Source organism: Mandrillus leucophaeus, unplaced genomic scaffold, assembly GCF_000951045.1.
Source record: "Mandrillus leucophaeus isolate KB7577 unplaced genomic scaffold, Mleu.le_1.0 Scaffold681, whole genome shotgun sequence".
NCBI lineage: Eukaryota > Metazoa > Chordata > Mammalia > Primates > Cercopithecidae > Mandrillus > Mandrillus leucophaeus.
Genome location: NW_012107375.1, coordinates 273729 through 299498, shown reverse-complemented (window position 1 = coordinate 299498; position 25770 = coordinate 273729). Strand labels below are relative to the sequence as shown.

Sequence of the window (25770 nt, the reverse complement as noted above, 5' to 3'; positions counted from 1 at the left end):
CCACTGGGGGCAACAGAGTGAGGGCTGCTCTCCTTGTCTCCTGCACCTCAGGGGCAGGAGGAGGCAGAAACTCTGAACTGGACCTTCCTTCTCAGCTCCTCTGAGTTGTTGGTTAAAAATCAGCCTCACAGAAGCCAGACACACAAGGCCACGTACTGTCTGATTCCATTCATAGGAAACTTCCAGAACTGACAAATCCATAGAGAGAGAAAGCAGATGAGTGGGTGCCAGGGGCTGGGGTTCAGGGAGTAGAGAGTGACTGCTCACGGGGTTTGGGTGTCCTTTTGGGGTGGTGATGAGAGTGTTCTGGGAATAGACAGTGGCAATGGTTGCTCGACATTATGGAGGAATATAAACCTCTGAGTTAGGTACTTTCATAAGGTTCAAATGGTTCTGGTGAAGTTTCTTAGGTGATTTTTATCTCAATTAAAAAAATTTTTTTGAAAAGACCAAGTTGATCAGCAGGCAATTTAAATCCCTGTCAGCAACAAATAGGTATTTATTTGCCCCCCTCTTTCTAAGGGGGGGGGGCGAAGAAAATCTGGACACTCACCAATGGGGAAAATGGGACTATTGAGAAAGGGTTCCCATGGGATGCACAGCCCATGCAGAAACTCATACACAGATGCTCCTGGCAGCACCATTCACAGGAGCCAAAAACTGGGAACAAGCCATGTGTCCATCAGGACAGACGTACATAATGTGGCAATCTGTGCCATGGAGTGTTATGAAGCCATGAAAAGGCAGAAGGTCCTGCCCTCTGTGTGTGTGAGCCTGAAAACGCGGTGCTAAGCGAGATGCCAGACACAAGAGGCCACATATGATTTGATCCCACAGGAATTAAACGTTCGGGACAGGCAAATCCATAGACCCAGGAAGCCCATGAGTGGTTGCTGGGGGCTGGGATGTTTGGGGGAGAAATGGGGAGATGACTGCTCAAGAGCACAGGGTTTCTTTTTAAGATGATGACAGTCTTCTGGAACTAGATAGAGCCAATGGTTGCACAACATGGTGAATGTTCTCAAAATTTGAGTGCTGAATTGTATACTTGAAAATGGTGAATTTTTGGCATGTGAATTTGATGTCAACTAAAATAATCTGCAGCAAAGAAAACAAAACCGTCACTCTCACAATCTGGCCCTCAGGCCTGAGCCCAGGTGTCCTACAGCGGGGGCATGGCAGCCCCCAGTACCCACCTGAGTAATGCAGGCGCCTGTGAAGGCCACGATCACGGCCACCACATTGACTGTCAGTTGAAACTGCAGGAACTTGGAGATGCTGTCATAGACGTTACGGCCCCACATGACGGCCTTGACGATGCTGGTGAAGTTGTCATCGGTCAGGATGATGTCGGAGGCCTCCTTGGCCACGTCGGTCCCTGCGATGCCCTGCGGGGTGACACACACTCACACGCACAGAGTGTTTGTGGGGGCCCCTTCCCCAGACCCCCCGATCACCTGGCCTACCTGGGCTGACTCCCTGCCCTCCCCTTCTGAATAACATCCCACCCCGCCCCCCAAAGCCAAGAACAGCATTGTTTTTGTTGTTGTTGTTGTTTTTATGCAACACATTCTAGTACTATGAACAGTAAGTTGTCACATGTCACAGTGAGGGGGGCTTTGCTCATAAACACATAAAGCCCAGCTGCCACCACGTGGCCACCAAGCAGTGTGGTCTGTTCTTAGCACTCCAGAGACGCTTGCTGGCTAAGGAGCCGTGGGAAGTCCTACATGAGGACACCCTGGGCGGGTGGGTCTTTGCCCATGCAGGCGCAGCTGCAGCTGTGCCAAGCTGCTCAGCCCTCTCCTCTGCCCCAAGCCTGGCCCTGTGACAGCTGCCACCTCTTGAAGCTTGGGCTGGAGCTCCCTTCTGGGCTACAGGTGCTGGGAAGGACTGGGCTGGGTTCCCCGGGTGGCACTCCTTTTCGGTAGGGCAGGGAGAGGCGCTCGCCAGGTTGCTGCGTTCAGCGGCTGTTTTCAGTGGCTGTGGGGCCACTGAGGGGCTGCAACCTGCCATGCGGGTGGTGTCTGCAGGGCCACCCTACTCAGTGGGTGAGCAACAGGAAGGAAGTGCAGAGGAAGAGCATATCTGGGGACGCTGCTTACCTCATCTGGGGATGACAGTTCATTTAGAGAGGACTGGGGGTGGGCAGTGCCATCAGTGATGAGCCCCTGCCCCCCATTCCCCTTCTTCTCCACAGTATGTCCGGGGCCCACTGTCACCTTGGGCATCACAGCAGATGCCTTTAACCACATGTCCCCTGACTGGCCAAGCCCACGCCGGCCCAAGTGGCCAGGATGTGAGAGAAAGAACCTTCAGGCACTCTGTAACCTGCCCCAACACTGGCTCCCACTTCCTGGTACAAAGCTAATGTCCATGGGACAGACGCTGGCCCCATCTGCCATGGTGAGTTGGGCTGGCACCAGGTGGCTTACCATGGCGAAGCCTACGTCTGCCTTCTTGAGGGCCGGCCCATCGTTGGTGCCATCCCCTGTCACAGCCACCACCTGCCGCTGCTCGCCAGTGGTGCTGTCGATAATCCCTGCAAGACAAATCAGGGCAGGGCAGGGCTGGGGCCATCTGTCACCACAACCCTGTGTAGCCCAGGGAGCTATGGGGGTAGGTTGGCTGTGAAAACCCTTCAGGATTGCCCCGTCCTGACTGTCCCAGTCATCTGTGCTCCCTGTCACCTGGATCATCTCCTATCCCCAAATAAGTAAGCAAGTCTCACTGAGTGACAGGGCCAGGGTGGGAGGGTAGGGATCTGCTTAGGGCCTGGGGACACGACCCTGGTCCCTGGCTCTAGACCCACTGCTTCTAGAGACTCGCTGTGTGACCTGGAGTGAGTCACTGGCCCTCCCCGAACCCCAGTTCCCTCATGGGCCCCTGCCCTGCTGCTCTGGGCTAATGGGACAAATGGACCCAGTTTCCTAGGCAGGCCCTGGGGACCTGTTTGGGAACCTGGCTTTTGGTGTCAGGAAGCAGACAACCTCAGGTTGGCCACCCCAGGAAAGGGGTGTGGGACCTCGGCTACCTTTGACCAGCGTGTGCTTGTCGGTGGGAGACGACCGGGCCAGCACCCTCAGCTTGGGCCACACCTTGTCCAGCCGCTCCTGTTCTATCTGGGGAGGGGAAGCACAAGGACGCTGCAGAGCTAGGGCGGGCACACAGGGGGCTGGGGGGAGGAGAGGAGGGTCTGGGGTGGCAGACAGCTGGGTGCTACCTCGCCTTTCTCGTTGCGGATCCGTCGGTTGAACTCCTTCCCTTCCAGGCACAGGAAGTCCTCCCCGGGCTGGATGATGCCACATTTGGCTGCGATGGCCCGGGCCGTGTTGATGTTGTCTCCAGTCACCATGCGGACTGTGATGCCAGCACGCTGGCATTTTCGGATAGCTTCAGGGACCTAGCAGAGATAAGAGAGGTGGGTGGGGTCATCGAGGCAAGACGTATTTTGGGTTGAAGCAGTACCCCTTCCTCCATCAGATCTGCGGCCGGCCCAAAGTCCAGCAGAGATGACAGTAAAGCCAAACCGTGGGTCCCCATGCAGGGCCCCTGTGGAGGCATGGGCCCAGAGGAGGCCAGAGGGTGGCAGGGCTGTCCCGCCCCAGCCAAGCCGCAATGAGCAGGTGCTTGCCTCCTTCACTGTGTCAGGCCCTGGGAGTGCCAGGCCCTGGGGACCAGTGACGACACAGATCCAGGCCCTGATGGCAGAGGCATGGCAGGGAAAAGTCACTGGAAGCTTTACGCTGTTCAGGGGCACCATCAGACTCGCGTCTGGAAAGGTCACCTGGGTGACCATAGAAATCACCCAGCTCTGTCAACCTCATTTTCCAGCTGGAAAACAGACACGGGGCTGCTGAGCCAGGGTCAGCCTGGGTTACAGACAGGCTGGCAGGGGACATAGCTCTAAAGAAGAAGGAGGAGGAGGCCTCGCACCCTCAGCCACCTTGAGGGCTCCCAGGTAGCCAGAGGGTCCACCACGGCTAGGGTGGGCACCTGGACTCCTCTCTCACTTGCCTCTGTAGCTTATTATGATATTTTAAAACAATATAAAACCTAAGACATTTTTCTCAGGAGTTAATCTTTTTCCTAGTGTAGTTTTGCAGGACAACATATCTCTCTCCTCTCCAGGGGAAGCAGAACATAGCTTTGGTTGTGTAGTGCACATTTCCTTTTTCAAACACAGATGCTCCTCAATTTACAATGGGGTTAGGTCCCGATAAACCCATGATAAGCTGAAAATACCATAAGTCAGAGATGGCTTAGCTCAGCTCACCTTACACGTGCTCAGAACACTTACATTAGCCTACAGTTGGGCAAAAGCATTGAACACAAAGCCTACTGTGGAATACAGTGCTGATTATCTCATGTAACTCACTGAACACTGCACTGAAAGGGAAAAACAGAATGGTTGTATGGGACTCGAAGTAAAGTTTCTGCTGAATGCGCATCGCCTTTGCACCAAGTTAAAAATTTATTAAAAGTTGGGGGCCACCTGCATCATATTAGATTCTGGAGAAAGAGAAAGAGGTTCCCCAGTGCTGAGTGGAAAGCACTGCACGGGGTTGAGAGCGGGAAGCCAGGAGACCGGCCGGGAGGTGGTGGCATTGTCCCAGTGGTGGGGGGACAGGGAGTTGCTCTTCAGGCTCAGAGACAGAGAGACAGGGTCAGGCAGCTGATGCCACTGAGGTGGAGGGGCAAGGGGAGAGGAGAAGAGGAGCCAGGTTCAGAGTTTGGGAACCTGAATGAGGAGGTCAAGCCTAGGCAGTGGGGCTTGTGAGCACTGTTGGGTGAGTGCAGAAGCCTAGGTGTGGCCAAGCCCCCAGGCCTAGGGAGCCTGGGGTGGGTGGAGTAGACACGCAAGAGCAGGAGCCAGGGGCGGGGCAGCCGGGAGAGGCCAGGGGAGGACATTGACCTGGGAGTCCCGGCATGCTGGCAGCCCCTGAGGCCATGGGCAGGGGGGCTGTGACCTTTGCCAAGGAGACAGCTGGGGCCCCGCTTCAGGCTGTGGCAGAGTGATCCAATGGTCCCTGCAGCGAATACCACCAAGTGGCCTCGCTGTCAGCCTCGGGGACACTTTCTACTCTCTGAGGATCTTGGGGTGCTGGATAACAAGATCATGAGCCACAGAAAGACAATTCTCCTCTGAGCCAGTGAATGCCTGGCCCTGAAACGTCTGGAAGCCACCCTCTGCTGCCACCAAGTGGCCGTGACGAGCCTGAAAACCAGCAGTTGCGAACCCAGGCCTCCTGCCTCCTCAGGCCCAGTGTGTGTAGCCCGGTTTCTTCCCCAAAGGAAGAAACCCCCAAAGGGCCCCAAAGGGCCAGGCCAGGCTGTCCTTCCTCGCCTGCTCAGCCCTGCTCCCTGCCTTCTCCCCAAGGCCCCACAGCACAGCAGCCAGCCAGGTGTCTGGAGAAGTTGCCAGTGCCCCCCGCTGGCCCAGCTCCAGCATCAATACCACCCCTGCCACAGGCTTCCTGTGGCCCCCCAGGGCCCAGCCCCGCGGGCCCTCCTCTGGCTGCAGCCGTGCCACATCTCCAAGCACCCTGGCAGGTTTCAGTGAGGCCCTTGTGCCTACTGCCTGTTGTTGGCAACCAGGGCTTCACTGGGCCCTCTGTGTGTCCTCAGCCACCACCAGGCTGGCCAGTCTTTGTGGGGGTCTGCCCAGCCTCCACAGCCTGGCCCTGTCACTGTGGTCTACCACTTGGACTCTCTCTCAGCCACTCGCAAGCTGGGAAGGAGCTGGCCCTCTTCCCCAGGACCCTCTGGCAAGATTCCTTCCTCCGCTCCGTGCTTCAGTTGCTCCCTGGTCCAACAGAGGGACTCGATGGCTCCTGAAGGGAAAGGCCTCTAAGCCTGTCCCCAAGTGTGGCCTTGCTTCACCTCACCAGCACCCTCTCCTTCTGCTCTCCCAGGCTCAGCGGGGTCCGGGACTCACGCCACTGCCCACCATCGTGGGGCCCATTGCCCTCGCTGGACTTCTCTGCCCTGTCCTCCGCTACCACCCATTTTCTCCCAGGGCAGGTTTGAGGTGCTCCCTCTCCAGGCGTAGTGACCATGTTCTCCTCGGGGCGCAGGGCTGCTCTGTTGACATGACCCCATGGCTGGTGTTTAGATGCACTGTCTTTGAATCAAGTGTCTTTGCTACGTGATCCAATACATGCATACCTGTCTCCCAAAGGAGAGCCCAGAAGCTTCTCCTCCCGGGTTACACCTGCACCCCCAGGGTGGCTCCTACAAATACAAGTTCTCAGGGTGATAGGCAGGATCAAAGTGGCCCTGCTGCTGACAGAGGTGGGTGCCATGCAGAGGCCCTGGGGAGACAGAGGGGTACCCCACACCTTACACTCTCCCTCCGGGGCTGGCCATCCTCCAGGCCTGGATCCCTCCAGGCTCTGGGATCTTTCAACAACAAAGTGACTTCCCAGCGTCAAGGCTGTGGCATCTGCCACACAGACCTCAAGGTCTCCCTCGTCTGGACTCCCCTGGTGGCATCGTCCATATGGAGATATGCTTCTGGGCTCCCTCTCCCACCAGGACCTTTGCTATGAGCTCCCCACGGGACGTCCTGACTGTTGAGTAGCCCCAGCCAAACTCTCAAGCAATAAGCGCCCACCCTGTCCCCCAAACCTGTGTCCCCTCAGGCTTCAGCACCACCTCCAGTCCATCAGTCCTGGGCAGATCAGATCCCAAATGTCGACGGTCTCTCTGCCACTGCCACCTTCTCACTTGGTAGAAGGTGGAGCCTGAGCTGGGCCCATAGGCCAAGCAGGAGAGGCCTTCCAGCAGGCAAGACAGAGCCTTTGTGCGGGTGCCAGGGCAAGAGCACCCAGGACAGGGCTCAAGTGTACTACGGAGGGACCGCAGCAACTATGTGTGAAGGAAGGCCACCCCTACCAGTCTGGACAAGCTCGGGCAGAGGGCACAGTTACCAGGGCAGCTCACAGAGAAGGCAGGGACTACCTCGGGCCGCACGGGGTCCTCAATGCCCACGACAGCTATGCAGGTGAGGTCACCCACGACCTCGTTCTCGTTGTCCCAGTCGGGCTCCTGGCCTGCAGAGAAGTCCCGGTAGGCGATGCAGATGGTGCGGAGGCCATCGCAAGCCATCGGCTCAATGATCTTCCTCACCATGTCGTCCCGGTCCCGAGGCCGAAAGCCTCGGAGTTCGCCATTGCTGTTTAAGATGTTGGTGCACCTAGGCAGGGGGTGGGCAGAGATGAGGTGGAGGTGGGGAGAGAACAACAGGAAACAGCTCTGGTAACACTGGATTGGGGGCTTAGCCAAGGACTGGGGTCCTTATCAGAGAGGAGAGCCCCGTGTGAGAACACAGACACACAGGGAGAACGCTGCGTGACAACAGGCAGAGATTAGAGAGGGGCAGCTGCAAGCCGAGGAACACAAGGACTGGCGGCCACCACCAGAAGCTGGAGGAGGCAGGATGTGTCCTGCCTGAGATGTTTTGGAGGGGCTTCAGCCCTGCCCAGGCCCTGATTTGGACTTCTGGCCTCCAGAACTGGGGGAGAATCCATTTCTGTTGCTTGAAGGCACCAGGACACTCATGCACTGCTGCAGGCTGAGAGACCAGGAGAGAGGGAGGCAGGAGTATGCGGCTCATGGCAGCTCCACCAGATACTTCATGGGACAAGGGGGTGGAACATGGGCAAAAACTGAAGTCTGTGGACAATCGCTATAACCACATTCAGGCAGCCACAGCCTCAGTAGAGCACTCATGACGCCAGGAGTTTCTCAAAAGGGACAGGACTAGGAGGATTCAGGGGGGGAGAGGAGGGAGCAAAGGAGCTGAGGGCCACAGAGGTGGGCGTGGTGGAAGAAGCCAGTGGGGCTGTGAGTGCCAGGTGCTGCCACTCAACAGGAGGCTGGTGATGAAGGAAATTATCATAACAGAAGCTGTGCAGACGGAGGGCCTCCTACGGATGTGGATTCACCCACAGAGTCCTCACACCCCTCCCCAGAGATAAGTATTCTGTGATCTCCATGCTGCCGGGGAAGCTGAGGCATGGGAGTAGGGGGAGTAACGTGCTCATGTATGCACAGCCAGCAGAGTGAAGCTGGGCTGGGCCTTTTATCCTCAGTGCCTCAGTGTCCCCCAGTGCCCACCAAAAAAGCAGCACAGAAAGAGGGCTGAGGCCCCCACACCAGCAGGGATGGCTCCAGGGAGGAGGTGGTCCTGGCCCTGGCGGTGAACGCTGCGCCTGGCAGAGTTCTCGGGAGAGCGCTGTGGGTGGGGAGGTCAGGCAGGGTGCACTTGGTGGTCCAGTCCACTGAATGCAGGAAGGAGGGCTGGGCCTGGGCCTTTGGGGAGCCCTGGGCGTTCTGCAGAGGACCCTGCCCTGAGGGCCCTGAGATGGCAGTCATGAGGAGCCAGGTGGGTGGGGGACAGAGACGCCAAGGCCAAGGGTGTGGAGTGCGGAAAGGCTGAGTGGGAGTGGGGAAGCCAGAGCACTTGGAGGTGACGCTGTGCGCTCTCCCTCACTTTGTTCTAATAGCTTTATTGGGATATAATTCACGCACCACACAGTCCACCCATTTAAAGTAGATAATTCAATGGTTTTTAGTATAGTCACAGAGTTGCACAACCATCACCAGTCTCCAATTCCAGAAAATTTGCATCATCTCTAAGAAAATTTTCATCATCTCTAAGCAACAACAAGAAAATAGATCAACTGGACGTCATCACAATTTAAAACATTTGTGCATCTAAGGACACTATCAAGAGAGTGAAGACAGGCCACAGAATGGGACAGAATGTGTAGAAATCGCATAGCTGATAAGGATCTAGGATCTGGAATATATAAAGAACATTATAGCCCACCAATAAAAAGACGAACAACCCAACTCAGCACCAAGCCAAGGGCTGGGACAGACATTTCCCCAAGGAAGACAGGCAAATGGCCACTCAGCACATCAAAAGAGATCAAAACCACCAGGAGATATTGCCTCATACCCACAAGGATGGCCCCCCCATCAGCACTGACACACTAGAAAATAAGTGCTGTTGAAGATGGGGAGAAGGTGGAACCTCCTATGTCACTGGTGGGAATGTGAAATGCTGCTGCCCCTGTGGAAAACAGTTTGGTGGACACCACGAGCCAGTCATTTCTCTCCTAGATGTCCACGCAAAAGAATTGAAAACATGGGTTCAAACAAAAACTTGTACATGAATGTTCACAGCAGCGTGACTCGCGACAGCCAAAAGGTGGAAACGACTCACATACTGGTACACGGATGAACGAATGAATGGACCAACAAAATGTGCTTTACCATGCAATGGGATATTACTCAGCCTTAGAAAGAATGGAAGTTTGGGCTGGGCGCAGTGGCTCATTCCTGTAATCCTAGCACTTAGGGAGGACGGGATGGGTGGATCGCTTGAGCCCAAGACTTCAAGACCACCCTGGGCAACATGATGAGACCCCAGCTCTACAAACAATTTAAAAATTAGCTGGGCGTGGTGGCATGCACATGTAATCTCAGCTACTCGGAACACTGAGGTAAGAGGATGGCTTGAGCAACAAAACAAAACAAAACAAAGCAAAAAAGGAAGGTCTAATACCTGGGTGAAACTGAAAAACTTTACACTAAGGAAAGAAACCAGACACAAAAGGCCACACACTGTATGAGTCCCTTGATAGGAAATGTCCAGACAGGGAAATCCATCCAGACAGGAAGCACATGAGTGGGTGCCAGGTCTGGGGAGGGGAGTGGGGAGGGCTGCTCATGGGTCTGGGGTTTCTTTCCAGGGTGATGGAGGTGTTTTGGAACTGGTTAGTGGTGACGGTTGCATGATATTGTGAATGTGCTTAATGCCATTCAACTGGACACTGTAAAGTGGTTGAAATGGTGAATTTTATGTTTGGCCTCTTTTACCACTACAATAGCATCAGAAACTCTGCACATACCCCGGCACCTCCCTGCTGCTCACTCACTTTTTCAGCAGGATCTCTGAGGCCCCCTTGCTGAAGAGGCGGAAGCCACCGTCGGGCATGCGGATGACTGTGCTCATGGACTTGCGGACCGAGTTGAAGGTGTATACTTTGTAAAGCTTGTCTTCCGGGATCTGCTCGCGCACGGGCTGGAAGTCTCGCTTCAGGTCCAAGACGAAGCCCAGCAGGGCGCACTCTGTCTTATTGCCCACCTGGCGTGGGAGGGCGCCTTCCTTCTCAGGAGGCTGCAAGATGAGGAGGGCTAGCATGGCACTGGGGGCCTGTGACCACCCTCCATGCTGCCCCTGGAGCCCCAGCTCTGTCCCCTTGTGGTCACCATATTGTTAGGGTGTGGGAGGCGGGGAGCAGAGGAAGGTCTGCCTTAGCTACAGGCAGTTTCCCAGCCAGAGCCACCTGTGAGGCCAGGGATGGGCAGGAGGGTAAGCAGCACCCCAGAGACCACTGTGGCTCTGGGCCAAAGTTCTCAAGGGGGGGGCCTAATGAGCACCTTGCAACAGCTCACCTGGCACCCTGGCCAGGTCCCTCCGCTGCTCCCACCCCCAGCCCTGCCCGCCCGCTTCTGCCCCAGCTCACTAGTATTTTGGTGGTATAGGCACTGTTGATGGAGATGGCATGGACCAGGAGGTCGAGGATCTTAGGGGTCAGGGCGCTGGGGGCCGGAATCTCTTTGTAGTGGGTGTCCCCTAGGTAGGACTGGACCACGGTCATACGGTTGGTGGTAAGTGTGCCCGTCTTGTCAGAGCAGATGGCTGTGGCATTGCCCATGGTCTCGCAGGCATCCAGGTGGCGCACCAGGTTGTTGTCTTTCATCATTTTCTGCAAAGGGCAAGGGTATGGGCATTTGGCCCAGGTGCTTGTTGGGGTGGGGGAGTGAGAGATGTCAACACAAACACCGCACGACTCTGTTCTGCTCAGTTAGCTCCACGTGTGGCACTAAGAACACTGGGGACCTCGGTCAGCCCTGAGCCAATAGCAAGGCTATAAGGCATCAGAAACCTCATGCAACGGTGGGGGTGGGATGAGCACCTGGGACCTTCCCTGCCCGAGCCCCCTCTCAGTTACCCACCCACCAGCCCTGCAGCTCTCCCACCCCACCACCCCACTCCTGGCTCCCTCCACTCCTCCCACTGCCTCCCAGTGTCCCAGGCCCTCTGCTGATTCCCTGCCTCCCCACTGCCTCCCGGCCCCTCCGTCCTACTGCCCACATTGTGCAGATGCTGACCCCTGGGTATTCCACTGCCTGCCTGCTTTCTGGCGCATCTCATGCCCAGGGACTTGAGCTGACAGATCAGCAAAGCTGCCCCCTGGGTCCCTGCTCGGCACCTCCTCTCCTCCCTTGAGCCATCCTAAATGTCCTCCAGTTTATACTGCTGCCAAGGCGCCCAATGACTTCTTACCCCAGTTTCCTAGTCTGTAAACAGTATCAACTGTAAGTTTTATGATTACCTTGACAGAGTAAGCTAAGGAGATGGTGACTGCAAGTGGCAGGCCCTCTGGGACAGCCACGACCAGCACAGTGACACCAATGATGAAGAACTTCACGAAGTATTGCACATAGACCGGTGTGCACTCTGCCAGCCATGTCCGGCCTTCCAAAACAAACGTCTCGATCACAAAGTAGAGGACCAGGATGATGACGGTGATGGCGGACATCACCAGCCCTGCCACAGAGGAGGGAGGAGAGGAAAGGGGTTGCCACGGGTGAGGGAAGGAGGGGGACAGGAAGAGAGAAGAAGAGGTATGGGCATGGTCTTGGAGGCATTTGTGAAGGCCTTGTAGATTTGCATTGCGTTTCAGGATAAACAGCGCGGGCTTGGCTCAGCAGGTGAGCTGGTGCCTGTTTGCAAGGGGGTTCTGCGTGGCCTCTTCTGGAGTCCTGCTGGGGTTGGGGAGTGGACTTTGTGGCCTGATGGCACGAGAGGCACCGCTGGGGAGGGCTAGCAAGAGTCTATCCTGCACTGCCCCCGAGAAGTTGGGGTACCAGCCCTGCATGCCCCCAGCTGCTTTATGAGCCTTGGGTAGGGGCACCTCATGGGCAGTGGCTCAGTGTGTGACCTGGGGTGTTCGTTGAGGGTTTGGGATTTATGCCCGCTAGGGAAGGGCTGCACCAGACCCCGATGGCCACTGCCGGCCCTGGCCTGTGCCCCTGGCTGCCTGGCCCACACTTCACCTGCCACATTCCTTCCCACTTGCTCTGCACAGCCTGGGTTCATCTCCAGGAGCCCAGTGTCCTCCACGCCCAGTCGATGGCCTGGGCCCGCCACCTCCTGCTGTCCCTACCTGCTTTCCCGATCTGCACCGCTAGCTTTGTGAGCTTTCCCTGAAGGACAGACTTCTCCTTCTTGGGTGCGTTGGCTTTCTTCTTCTCCCGCTCCTCCATCTCCCCACCCTCCGCGCTCTTCAGGGGCTGCATCTCCATGGCCACTGCGCCATCCTGCTTCTTAGCTGCACACAGAGGAATCCCATGGCCAAGGTCAGTGCCTGGCTGGGGAGAAGGGGTTACAAGGGGCTTTTGTGGGGTAAGACATGCCACACCATAGAGAGGAGACGGGATTCAGTGGAGCTCTCCTATTTCAAGTCTATCAACTTCCCATCTCTCGCCTCCTAAGCTCAAGCCCTCTTGGGGTGGGTGGGGTGGCTCCAGCACTGTTCTAGGTGGGACAGAGATGGTTCTCTCGGGAGAAGGGAGGACAGACACAGCACAAGGAATTTGGGCACACAGACAGGATGACCAGTCCTGGAATGCCCCAAATAATACCTGAGAGCAGAGGCCTGTGGCCCAAGGAATGTTCCAGAACTCTGAGCTGACTCATCTGCCTACTGCTGTCCGAGCCCCCTCCTACCTCCCTTAGGGAGGCCCAGGAGCCCCATGCACTCTCCTCCCACCAGCCAGCCCTGCGTCTGTTCAGGCTCCATCTGTCCCTCCAGCACCCTCCCTGTCTCTCCCCTTCTTCTCTGGTGGGCCCTGTGCTCCTCATCCTTGCTGCCCTCGACATGGTGGGAGTGTGCCCCCCACTCTGGCTCCCTCCTCTACCCACTCCTCTGCTTCTGTGACTTCCTCATCTCCCTCCTTGCCAAGCTCTGGTCGCACCCACTCCACAGCCCAGAGTAATCCTGGCCACCCCACCTCCCTTTTGTGCCCAGGGACCGACGCAGCGACCTGGGGAGAGCAGACTCGTCTTTCTCCCTCACTACTCTGGTCCCCGATCCACTGGGGCTCTTGGCACTACCGCCATCACCTCTGCCTCCTCCTGCTCCTCCTCACCTGCCAGCCCGAGGCCATTTGCCATGGCTCCTCTTCCGAGTAGCGTCAGGACACAACTGCCCCACGCAGCTGGTCCCCTCTAGCTTTGTGCCCCACCTGCTGCCACCTCCTCAACCCAGGGCTCCAGCCATTGAGCTGTCCCCCAGTGCCCTCCCAAACCCAGCTCCATACTGGGCGTTGCCTGGGTCATCTCTGCCCGTGACCTTCCTGAGGGTCAGGACCTGCCTTGTCCCCCATGGCCTCCCAGCACCTAGAGCTGGCTACTGCATTGGCCCATATCTCCTCTCCTCCGTGGGCCACGGCCAGCCTCCTCCCCCCTCTCCCCACCCTGTCTCCTGCTTCCTGCGTCTCACAGCCAGGCACACGCTGGCCCTAGGGTGTCGGCACCTGCCAGGCGTCTGGGGCTGAGAGGAGAGCCGGGCCTCTGGCCCTCAGAGGACCACTCTGTCTCCCAGGTCCACAGGCTTGGCTGAAAGGAAGCTGGCCTGGGAAACACTGACTGGGACCCAGAACTTCAGGCGAGTCAGCCCTTCTGGGCCTCAGTTTTCTCATCTGGCCAGAGTGGACTCGGGGCGCCCACTCATGCTGGGCTAAGGTCTCCTCTAGGTGGCTGGGCTGAGCTGCCAGCAGTGTCTGTGGCCAGGATGCCCTGTGCAGCCCCAGGGGTGTGCTCTCTCCTCCCTCTGCACTGGGACGGGACTGTGCAGCCCACTCACCTGGTCTCCAAGTGCTGCTCCTGCCATTGAGACAGGTGACCCTCCCCCCACACTGTGCCCTCCACCAGCCCCACCCCCAGGGCTCCAAGCTAGTGGTACCCAAGCAGCGGCGCCCGTTACCTTTGGTCTGGCTACTCTCCATGGCCCCATCCTGCTGCTTGCCTACAATGGAAGAGGGATGACAGACACGAAGGCTTGAGGACACCGTGTGGCACATACATGCACATGCACAGCACAGCCTGGGGGCCGCGTGGCAGAGGGGGTGGGGAGGAGGGGCCTGATTGCTGGTGACCCTAAGCACTGCCCACCGCAGCACTTTCTTCATGCCCCGTCCTCTCCAGGCTCACCCCGTCACCACTTCCCAGCACACGGTCACCATGAACACTGGCATTCCTGAGCCAGACCTCTGCCCAGGGCTCCCCCTTGGGCCTTAAGCTCAGCCCTACAGTGAACCCCTAAAGCCAGCCTTGGAAAGGCCCTGGGTCACACATAGCTGGCAGTGGGAGGTTCCTGGAAGCTGGAACCTCCCCAGGTCAGGATGTCTGCTCCTTGCAAACCAGCTCAAGGGGTTCACTTAGATGGCCCCTAACCCCTGGAAGCCAGGCAGACAGCACCCAGCTCCCCTTGCCTAGGGATCGGTTTTCCCTGCAGTCACATCTAGCAGTTAGCTCAGTGTGTGTGTGTGTGTGAGCACTGCAACCTCCACCTCCCAGGTTTAAGTGATCCTCCTGCCTCAGCCTCCCAAGTAGCTGGGACTACAAGCATACACCACCACGTCCAGCTAATTTTTGTATTTTTAATAGAGATGGGGTTTCGTCATGTTGGCCAGGCTGGTCTCGAACTCCTGACCTCAAGTGATTCACCCGCCTTGACCTCTCAAAGTGTTGGGATTATAGGCATGAGCCACTGCACCTGGCCCCAGTGTGTGTTTTAAAGGGACAGAGGAATGAGACTCTAGGACTCTGCCGGGTGCTTTTAGGTCATTCATTGGTCAACCCAGGGCTACTGCACAGGAGTGCCAGCCTGAGCACTAGCACCCAGCAGCCCTGGAAGGCCAGGCTGACCTCAAGTGGCCCTATCCAGGGGCTCAGGTGGTGGCACAGCCACCCCTTCTGAGAGCTGCAGTTAGAGGAACTTCCTGGGGGTCCCCATCTGCACCAGCCCTAGCTCTGGAATCCAACCAACTAGGGCAGGAGGGGCTTGTGGCCAGTCACCCATCCAATGGCTCATGTCACTGGGCATCCAGGGACACAGATGGTGCCAGGTGGCTCCCAGGCAGTTGGGGTTGGGATCTGGGGTCCCCAGGCAGCAGGGAGAGCACCGCTTCTCCCTCAGCCAGAGGTGGGGCATTGATCAGGCCTTCTTTGCCCAGGGTTCCTGTGGGCATAGAGGGCCTTCTTGCAGGGAGGGGAGACCCCCATGGACACAAGATGGCAGTGTGATGACCTCACAGCACAGCAGGGGAGACAGCAGAGCCTTGGGGCCGTGGGGGCCTGAAGGAAGCATGGACTCCAGACCCAGCCTGCACACAAGCCCTGGGAGGCCTCTGGAGGAGGGAGGCAGCGGGAGGCTTGGGATGAGTATTGCTGGAAGAGGAGGGCTGGGCCCTGCCAGAAGAGGCAGGAGTAGGGGGAAGGTGAGGAGGGGAAGCACACTTGGAGAAAGGTGCTTAGGAGTCAAGGTCAAGAGACAAGAAATAGGGGGTTGGGTGCAGGTAGAAGGCAAGTATCCTAGGCATGTACTAGGCAGGCTGCACCAAACAATGGGGATGGGGCGGGAGAGACGGGGAGGGTGAGCAGGGAGCCCCCTGGTCTTGCTGCTACCCTTTCCCCAACTGGTCAGCTGCTGTTCTCCCTCCAGGGACCCCTCAGGTTTCCCTTCCTCCAGGAAGCCCTCTAGCTCTGACTCCTAAGTAACACAGCCTGAGGGTGCTGGAGAGGAGGGGCAGGTGGGGCCTGGGAGGGGCTAAGTGGTCTTGTCAATTTCAAAAAAAAAAAAAAGGAGAGGCCTGGAACAGTTAGGGAGGACACTCTCGTTTAAGGTACAGAGAAGGTGAGCAGCCTGGGAAGGGTGGCTGGAGACTCCAGAGGAGCGTGGGTTCCTGTGGACGATGGGAGAGGGCAATGTGTGCAAGGCATGAGGAGGCAGCCCAGGCAGGGGCAGCTGTGCTTCCCAGGACAGAGGCCTAGGGACTCCAGCCCAGCCCAGATGAGGCTCAGGGCCGCCCATTTGCCTGTGCACCCCCAGGGCACTCACTGGGGTGACACTGCACTGAGCCCTACAGGACTTGGTGCCACAAAGAAGAGCTGGTACAGGGAGACACAGGCCCAGGCTGCCAGAAGGCAGGGCTCGTGGAAGCTTCCAGGCCACAGAGGGTCATCCAGGTACTCCCTTGCTGCCTCCTGGGGTCAGGGCTGACTTTTCCCCCGGGCCCTGACTGCCTGCCCCACGTCCCCACGCCCCGCGCACTGGCCCCAGGGCCCTGGCTGGAGGTCCCTGGCAGGAAACAGAGCTTTCCCATGTGGGTGCAGCTCCCTACTGTGGTTTCGCTGCAGGAGTGGCCAGAAGGCAAGCCCAGGCCAGACCAAGGCCGCCCAGTCAGAAGGAGCTGTGACAGCAATTTGATCTTGTCCATCAGGGCCTCTCTGAATAGTCCTCAGGTTAGAGGGTCTGAGGACTCCACCCACTGCAGGGCCTGATGGTGACAGCTCCAGCCACACGGCAAGGAATGGGCCCTCCTGGCTCAGGCTTGCCTAGCTTTGTAAGCTCCAGGGCAGGGCCACCACCCACAGGTGGGCTGCCCTGCCCTCACCTGTCCCAGCCTCCTCTGACCTCTGACCCCCACCTCCCTGGCTGCCTCGTGGCCCCTGTCCCTCTGACCCCATTCCTGCCTAGGTAAGTATGGGATCCCCAAGCCTTTGGGGATGGTGGTCTCAGGGAAGCTCCCTGTCCACAGCACTGGAGGGGCTCTTGGCCTGCCGGCCCTTAGGGGAAAAATCCTCAGAAGAGAAGTCTCCAAGGAGAATGAAAAGAGAGGGCCCGGCCTCCCACCCACTTGGGCTGGCTCTCCCTGAGCCCCCAGTGGCACCAGCCCGCAAAGAGAGAATGGGCTGCATGGAAGGAGCTCCCACCAGCGCCAGGGACTGGCGGCACTGCTGCGCTACCTTTCTTATCTTTCTTCTCTTCCTCCTCTCCACCAGCTCCAAGCAGCGTGAAGATGATGCCTGTCTGTGAGTTCACACCAACGGCGGTCACCACCATTCTTCCAGAACCTTCCATGACATGAGTGCCTGGAACAGCAACACAGAGACTGAGACAGGAATTTGCACCACCCAGTGGGAGACATAGTCAGTGCCCACAACTCGTCTCCCAGGGTCTCCCAGAAGCAGGGACGCGGCGTCCAGGCCGCTAGAGGCTGTGTCCACCTTAAAACTAGGCTGAAGCCTCCTCCCTGGCTTGGAGGGGACCCCGAGGCCCACAGGGCCCACTTAGGGCCTCCAGCCTTCCTGTCCCGTTTCACACTACGTTTCCAACTGGGATAAACACTGGGCTACGTTGAAACCTTCCGGAAAGGGAACACTAGCCCCACTGGATATTGTCGAGGGGCTGGATTTGGGAGAAGCACAGTGCTGTGCTGACCCCCGCAAGCCTCTCTGCTTGGGGCTTCCCATTCAGGACACAAAGCGCTCTCCTGGGCCTGGAGGGCCAACTGCCTCGCCCTGTGGCTGGAGCTGCCACGATCAGGCCTCATGGTGGACGGAGTCCTCAGAGTCCCAACCTGATGGTTATGCTGGAAGGCCCTGGTGGACATTATCCTGCCCAGGCCGCCTGCTGGGCTACATGGCTGCTGACGCCCTTTGGTGCCAGGCTGGCCAGGAGGGTGGCCCTCACCTGAGAGCAGCATGGGATCTTTGTCGGCTGACTTGCGCACATGGTCAGACTCGCCCGTCAGGGAGCTCTCGTCGATCTTGAGGTCATTGGCCTGGATGAGCACGCCGTCGGCTGGCAGCAAGTCACCTAGAACACCGGGAAACAGAGGCCTTTCTCCCCACCACCTCCTCCCAGCTGCCCCAGGGGAGGTCCCGTCAGGTGCCGTGGGCTGCCTGGGAAAGGGACTTGGGAGCCCTCCTCCTTCTGGGGAATGAGGACATTTGCATCCTTTGTAGGGGGGAAGCCCTCTACAGAGGCTGTGGGGACAGCTGATTCCTGGGGGGCCTGCTGTGTCTGAAACTCTCCCACTCTGCCCTGCCCGGTGCTCCCCCCACCTCCCCCACCTCCGGCCTCCTGCAGGTGACGGCACCCATGCCGCCGGGGAGAACCTGTGCTGGGGGTCTCCTCTGGCCCACCCTCCCCAGAAGCAGGAGCCGAGCTTCCTTGACAGGGTAGGTGAAGACCAGGGCACTCACCGTACTTGACCTGGGCAATGTCCCCCACCACCAGCGCAGCCACGGGGACCTGGAGGAGCTGCCCGTTCCGGATGACCGTGAACTTCTGCTCCTGCTCAATTCGGCTCTGCAGGCCTCGAAACTGCTTCTCCTTGCTCCAGTCATTGAAGGCTGTGACCAGCACCACACAGATGACAGACAGCAGGATGGCAGCCCCCTCTATCCAGCCAGCCTCGGCCTCACCCTCATCTTCTGTGCCTCCTGACACATTCCCGCAGGCTGTGCCAAGGACAAAAGGGAAGCAGTGGAGGAGACATCACCATCCTGTGACCCTCTCTCATCTCAAGCCCCATTCCTCCCCCTCCTTCCAGCCCAGGCCCCCGGGCTTTACCTTCACTCTCCTCTCCCGGCGGCGCATAGAACGAGAGGCCCAGAGAGACGATGGCAGCCACCTCCAGGATGATGAGGGTCACGTCCTGCAGGGCCTCCCACACCAGCTGCAGGAAGGTCTTGGGTTGTTTGGGGGGGATGAAGTTCTGCCCGTAGATCTGCCTGCGCTTCTCCAGGTCATTGGTGTTGTCCGCCAGGCCTGCGTGGTGCCCGGGAGGCACAGAAGGAGAGGATGGGATGGGACGGGCCGGCCTTGTGTGTCCCAGGCCTCCTACGTGGCCCTGCTTGACTGCTCCTTGGGTGGCAGCAGCCCTCTGGGGCCGTCTGGCCAACGCCTGGCTCTCCCTCTAGACAGGAGCCTTTCTGCAGACCGCTGGGGGTGTGCACGTGGGAGTGAGCACGCGGCCCTCTGGCTGCTGTCACGGGGAGTCCCTAGCCATCCTCCTCCTGACACACAGATGGCAAAACAGGCCAGGAGGCTCCCGGACTCCAGCAGGTCCCAGGTCCCTGTGCTATCCTGGCCACCTCCGTACTACCACTGAGGGGGCGCGGAAGGCAGGGGACAGGACCCAACAAGGGGGCACAGAGGGGACCCAGTAGGGTATTGCCAGGTACAGCCAAGGGTTGCTAGGAGACAGGACAGAAGAGAACAGTCAACCGTCCCCTGGGGAGGAGAGCAAGTGTCCAGGGCACTTTAGTGGAGACATGGGGAGGGCCACCAATCAGGGGAGGCAGGGATGGCACCAGATGCCAAAGACTAGGCCAAGGCTCTGTGCCTGTCAGGAAACACCTCTCTTGCTCCTAGCCTGTGAATTCCCTGAGCAGGCTTGTCACCAACACCCCGCTCCCCAGCTCTGTAAGATAGGGCCAGCCGGTCCCAAAGACTGGCAGTGTCACACACCCCAACATGTGAGGATAGGAACAGCCTGCAAAGAGGGTGGGCAGGGCCCGAGGGACTGGGGCATGAGCATGGCCAGTGACAAGGGATCGGGAGTCTCCAGGGTGCCTGCGACTGCTGGCGACAGGGAATGGAGGCCTACTTTCCAGAAGTTTCTCAGGGAAGAAGCAGTGGGGAGGGAACATGAGAGTTAGTGGGAGATGCAAGTTCTTGGGTCTAGAGACCCAAAGAGGAAGAACGGTGTGGCGTGAGGAAAGAGAGGCATGGGAGTGGGTTCCCGGTGGGGAACAGGCAGGGAGAAGCCAAACCGGAGTCACGGTGCTGAGGGAGGAGACTGGGAAGTCTTCAAGCCTTTTCTGGGCTGCATGGCCTCGCAGGGGTCAGGGAGACACTGCCCACCCTGGGCTGCTCATCAGCTGCTCTCTGCAGGGCGCAGACAAGGCGACTGAGGCTGGAGGTGGAGAGGGCCCTGTAACCATGAGTCAGAGCTCTGGCCTGTGGCCCAGGTCAGGACAGAACCTACGCTGCCCGACAGGACCCGGCGAGCACAGGGCCCTCAGGACCCAGCCGCCTTGGTTCTAATGTAGCTCCAGCGCCAACTTTGAGCCCTCAGCCAGGGCTCACAGCTCGTCTACATGGCGACTTGAATGACACCCAGAGCCATTCAGAAGCCCCAAATGGACTTTGCCTTCACAATCAGAGCCACTTGTCCCTATCCAATTCTGTCACTTGTCATCCTCGAGGATGCTCACTTCTCAGTCTTCCTTGGCCTGAAGGTACTGGAAATTTACATGTGTGACTGGCATCCAGGCCTGGACACCCACTCAGCCACTTTCTACCAGGGTAGGCATGTGGCATGACACCATCCTCTGGCCTCACCCTTGGCCCCAGGATTCTCAGCCCCCGCTGATGCGGAGGAGCCCTCCCGGGGGCTCACCCGGCGCCGGGTGCTGTGGCGGCCATGACCAGACCCACACTGACACCTAGTGGACAGAAAGCAGCTTGCAGCTCCCAGCCCTGGGTAGCTGGGCTTACGCCTGCCATCTGCTGCAGGGACCGGATGACCAGAGAGCCCAGCCCCAGCCCATGGGGCACTCACAGTGTGTCTGGGAAGGCACACAAGACTCCCCAGATGACTGGAGAACAGGCACATGCTAACCTTGGGGCTTCTGAGGAGGGATTGGGGTAGGGGTAGCCCTGGCCGCAGTGGAACAGAAGCTGTCGCCTGCAAAGCCACAGCTCATTCGCCCCAGCTGGGTGATGGCCACATGGCATCCTCCCCACCCAGAAGAGCCGCAGCTGTCCCTGCCTCTCTCCCCGTGGATCAGGTTTCTTCAGGAGCCAAAGGCCTCTTGCTGAGGCCTGAGCCTGCCCCAATCGGGAGCCTGGAGGTAACTCACGACCTCATTTCCTGGGTGGTGGGGAGGGGGCTGGGGACCAGGGACCCAACTGAGGGGTGTGCACCTCGCTCCGGACTGGGACTATCTCCTGGAATTACAGAAGCTAAGCCAGGTGGAGACAGTACTAGGGAGTACAAGACTCCCCAAGTGACTTGAGAGCAAGCACATACTAATCGCGGGGCTTCTGGGGTGGGAGAGGGACAGAGGAGGCTCCCCAAACACCTGGGGTCTCCACTGCCCTTAGCCTGGAGCCTCCATGCAAGTCTACCTCCTGCCTGCCTCACCTCACATGCCCAATTTGTCCCTGAGAGCAGACGGGACCCCTGGCCCATTCCCCAGGAACTCCCTCACCCTAATCAGCCTCTCCCTTGGCCTTGATCTGCCCTTGCAGCTGCAGCCTTGCTCGTTTCTCCTTGGCCTACACAGGCAGCTGCCCTTGGCCTGGCCCTGTGGCCTTAGCCTTCCTGTGGGCTCGGGGTCCTGATGGCTGCCCCACCACAGCACCCATTGACAAGGAAGAGGAACACATGCTTCCCCAGCAGGCCCGAGGGCAGTCCAGGTCCAGGGCATGGGGGCAGGGCTGGCCAGTTGGCATGGACACAGATGGGCTGCCTGACTGGAGCAGAGGCCAGATGCCATCGGAATTGGATTAGGAGCATATCGTGTCGGCTCCCAGCTAATCCGCCCCTCCTTTCCAGTACTGCCTGTGGAGCCCAGAGGGGGACCGGGTGGGGCCAGGTTCCCGGGCGAACCCAACTCTGAGTTCAGCCTGAGACCCAGGTTTCCTGACAACAGCAGCGCGGTTTCCAGGATGGGTTCTGGAATCCTCTTGGAGTGCTCCCAAGGCAGGGAGGGCAGTGGATTGACGAGTGTGCCACCAGAAGATAAAATTCCCTTCCCGCAAGGCACCATGCGCCATAAAACACCTGCCCCACGGGGGAGTGCCTGCCTCCTGGGCAGCCCCAAGTCTGCCCACCTTGTCAGGATATTGGCATGGGGCTTGGGGCACAATGAAGCCAGCTGCCCCCGTGGCTCAGGCCCTTGTGTCTGAGGAGGACTGAGGGGCGGGCGGGTCTGAGCACCAGGTCTGGGTGCACGGCTGGGCTAGGGGATGCGGGGAGAGAGTCACCCGCTCCTGGCACTGACAGCTCAAGCCCGAGGACCTTGAGGGTTGAAGAGGGGAGGGGCCGGTCCTCTGCTGCTCGTTCTGTGGGCAGCAGATCCAGGCCTGGCCAGCTCCCTGCACTGTGGCCTTGGGGACCCAGGTGCTTGGAAGCCCGTCAGAGGCCAAACCACCCACCTGTGTGCCTGCCCTTCTCCGTGCCCTGCCTCCACAGGCACGCAAGAACTCCTGAGCTCCATGGCAGAATCGGGCAGGTTCCCAGGAGCCTTGACATTTTAAATATTTAACAAGGCCTGGCAGACAGGGGGAAGAGCAGACAGCTGAGGCCCATCTGCTTCCTTTGATCTGGGAGAGGCCAGAGCCCTTGTGGATAAATGGCCCTCCACCCAGCCTCCTCGGGGGCTGGGCAAGGAGGAGGGAAGGCAAGAGATGCTCGGGAGTGGAGCCAAAGACATCGGCCCCAGCAGCAGCTGCACTGCGAGGGTGTGTGCGGCGGCGAGGCAGGATGTCACAGGCGCATCAGCTCCAGGGAACAAAGCTAGGGAGACCCAGGTAGACCCCAGAGTTCCTGACCTGGCCCGCAGCCCCCGTCCTCCATCTCCACTCCTCCCTGCAGCCTGAGTGCCACCTGCAGACAGATGGGGCCGAGGCCGGAGCCACAGGAGAACAGTCTCTGGGTTGAGGATGAGGGCAGAGTGGGAGGCTGGAGGTGCCAAGGAGCCTCGTGGCTGGGAGCAGAGGAGATGGTTGGGCCCAGGCGTTGCCCAGACGGGTGGCAGATCAAATCAGCCCGCACTGGCTGGGGCACAGGCCTGGCACTAGGCTGGGATAGCCCCAGCAGCCCTGCCAGGCATGCAGGGCCAGAGAACGCTGTGGCTCCTAGAATCTGGGGCTGGGCCTGGCTCCTGGGGGTCCCCGCTTCATGGCAGACCCCAGCAACCAGGGCTGGGCAGGCCTCACAAGGCCGGGTGGAGCATTGCCTCCCACGGGGACAGTCAGGCCTCCACCCCAGATCTTTCTAGACAGTGCTCACTGGGCTTTCTAGAGCCTCCCTCAGCAGTGAGACTGACACTGCCCTGGGCTGGTGCCTCTTTGGGACAGCCTGTGGCCAGTCAGTGCCACCTCTGATCAGCACTCTGGGCCTCCCGTGCCCCAGCTTCAGCCACCCCTTCCCGCCAGAGCCAAATGGCTCTGTGCCATCCCCAGGCCATCCTCTCTCTTCCCAGGAGTGGCCCTGATCACCCGCAACTCCGAAGGCTTGCACCCTGCACCCCTTCCTTCTGTTATGATCCCCCTTAACTGAACACAGGGTTGAGCACACCGGAAATCTCCAAATATAGAGATGGGGCTGTCTTCCTCCTCCCCACCCTGCCCTGTTCCTTGGAAGGATTTCTGTTTGGGGCCCATTCCGCCTGTGTGTGCATCCCATGAGGTACCCATCTCCTCCTCCCCAACCTCACTCTATAGAGCAGAGAACTCCTGATTATGGAGGCGTGGGGACGAGGGGGTCAGGTCACACCCCCTTGAGGACCCAGGTTACCCAGGGCATCTCCTCCTCAAGGGAAATGGCTGAGAGGAGGGGCACAGGTGGCCCTTGACCCTGGCCAGCCCTGGGGGTAATGACACCTTCAGGATGCTCCTCTGAAGGCTGGGAGCAGGACTGGGTGGCACGCAGCCTGAGAGGGACTTACCCTCTGTGGGTGAGGTCTTCAGCCTCCGGCAGAGCCCGCTGACATCCCCGTAGGCCTCCTCGATCTTCTGCAGTGCCTCGGCCCCTCGCAGCTCCATGAGGGCACGCAGCTCTGCCAGCGTGCACCCAAAGCCTCCAGCGTGGGGGGCATCCCGCTGCTGCTGGGGCTTGGGGTGGAACTCGATGGAACTATTGGCCATGTCGCCCATGCTGCCTGTCAGGCCTTCTCACAAGTGCAATCTTGGCTCAGCCACAGCTGGGGACAGGCGGCCACCTACGGTCCCAGTGCCCAGGCAAGGTTTGGCAGTGGTGAGAAAGCTGCTAAGCGTGGACACCTGGGGAGACGGAGGCGAGAAGAAGCCAGGGGAGTGGTTGAGACACAACTGAGATCCCATCTTCCAGAATATTCTCTGCAAATCTTCACTCAGTCTGTGCCATGACCCTCGAAGTGCAAAAATCACCTCCCAGGCTGGGCCAGTGGCCCTCATGCTCTGCCAGGCCCCACAAGCCAGATCACTCCGGGGTCTTGCCCACCATGGGTATCCAGAAACTGGAGGGCTTGCCCAGGTGGGGAAGGGGAAGTGTCGATGCCTCCTGCCGGGGCCCTGCAGTGGCTAATACTAGCTATAGCTGGAGGCAGAGGCTCTCACTGCCCCCCAAATTCATTTGGGAACCCACGCTGAAGTGAGGGCAGTGTGCTGGGACTGATCAGTGGCTGGTCTTGCCCGTGCCCCACCACCAGTCCTGGGCTTGTCCACTCCGGTTCACTCCCTGCTCTTGCCTAGTTAAGATGCGCCCTGTGCAGCGGGCATGCTGTGAGTCCCTGGTGGTCTTCTGGTGTGGCCTTAGTGGCTCACGGTTTCTGTGGCCCTGAGATTACCTGGGGGGCCAGGGGTGAGAAAAGGAAGAGGGCTGGAGGAAGGGTGGGAGACAGGGGAGGGGAGAGAGGGACAAGAGGGAAGGGCAAAGAGAGGGAGGGAAAGGGGGATGGAGGGAGGGAGAAGAGGGAGGGGATAAAGGGAGTGGCTGAGGAGGAGAGGAGGAGCGGGCACACCGGAGAAAGCCAAAGCAGCCACAGGTCGCTGGCGAGTCTGCCAATGTCCCGGCCCACAGCATGGTGCCACCCACTCCCCTCCACGTCATTCTTCCCTCCAGGTGACAAAGTAAGGGGCTAAGGTCTCCCCACACTGAAAGCATCAAGGCCACGGCCCTGGCCACACTGCCTTCCCCCTCTGCCAAGCATTGCAAAGTTGTCATCCCTCTCCTTGGCCCCGGGGCAAGGATCCAAGGATCCGCTGGTGCCCAGGCTGCCCCTCCTGCAGCCATTACAGTGTTTGGCGGGGCCCACTGCAGCTCCTCTCTCTCTGCTTCTTCCCAGCCCGAGCTAAGCCTGCCACATCCTCATGGAACTGAAGTGGCCTCAGTGTACATGGCCTGGCCTTGACTTCAGCCAAGAGCCCTCCTGGCGGCTCAGCAGGGCCCTGACCCCTCGTCTCTGGGGAAGCTCCTGGCTCAGAAGCATCTGTTGGAAACTAGTGGCCCAGAGCCCTGAAGAAAGGGGAGAAAGCCCTCAGGCAGCCAAAGCAGACATGGCCAAGTCCATGGCCTTATTTTCAGGAGAGGCCCTGGTGGATACTTCATGAAACGTCCATCCACAGTGACCCACGTTTAAAAAGCATGCACACCTGCGTGTTTACTCTCACGACACTTTGCACATGAAGCAGCCTTCACTTCTGGAGATGTGGGGATAAAATGATGGCCATGTGCCTGTGCCATCCTCTCTCCCCACCTCTCCCTGCCCTGTCTTGCAGTTGGTCACCTGACACATATTTACCGAGCAGCTACTACATGCCTGGCAATGGCTTGATGTGCTGGGACAGGTGCTCAACAAGTCTCAACTAACTCTGTCCCTCTCTAGCTGGGACAGGGAACACG

The 25770-nt window shown here is 58.9% G+C and overlaps 1 protein-coding gene across 6 annotated transcripts in view; it reads right to left on the bottom strand.

Annotated features, from left to right (window-relative positions):
• The window catches only part of ATP2B3 (ATPase, Ca++ transporting, plasma membrane 3), a 47625-nt gene extending 23455 nt beyond the window's left edge, over window positions 1-24170 (bottom strand). For 2 of the 6 annotated variants that reach the window (XM_012002239.1, XM_012002241.1), the window contains exons 1-16: window positions 23837-24044; window positions 18726-18923; window positions 18356-18613; window positions 17841-17966; window positions 17038-17239; window positions 14326-14333; window positions 14070-14111; window positions 12249-12413; window positions 11415-11629; window positions 10542-10784; window positions 9951-10192; window positions 6964-7198; window positions 3224-3403; window positions 3035-3122; window positions 2436-2542; window positions 1197-1388 (exon numbers count right to left, since the gene is read on the bottom strand). In XM_012002239.1, coding sequence (XP_011857629.1) covers window positions 1197-1388; window positions 2436-2542; window positions 3035-3122; window positions 3224-3403; window positions 6964-7198; window positions 9951-10192; window positions 10542-10784; window positions 11415-11629; window positions 12249-12413; window positions 14070-14111; window positions 14326-14333; window positions 17038-17239; window positions 17841-17966; window positions 18356-18613; window positions 18726-18923; window positions 23837-24044 — 2709 coding nt within the window. Of the gene's footprint in view, window positions 1-1196; window positions 1389-2435; window positions 2543-3034; window positions 3123-3223; window positions 3404-6963; window positions 7199-9950; window positions 10193-10541; window positions 10785-11414; window positions 11630-12248; window positions 12414-14069; window positions 14112-14325; window positions 14334-17037; window positions 17240-17840; window positions 17967-18355; window positions 18614-18725; window positions 18924-23836 lie in introns of all 6 variants that reach the window. The other 4 variants (XM_012002244.1, XM_012002242.1, XM_012002240.1 and 1 more) reach the window with 3 other exon arrangements.
• Between the last annotated feature and the right edge of the window lie 1600 nt (window positions 24171-25770).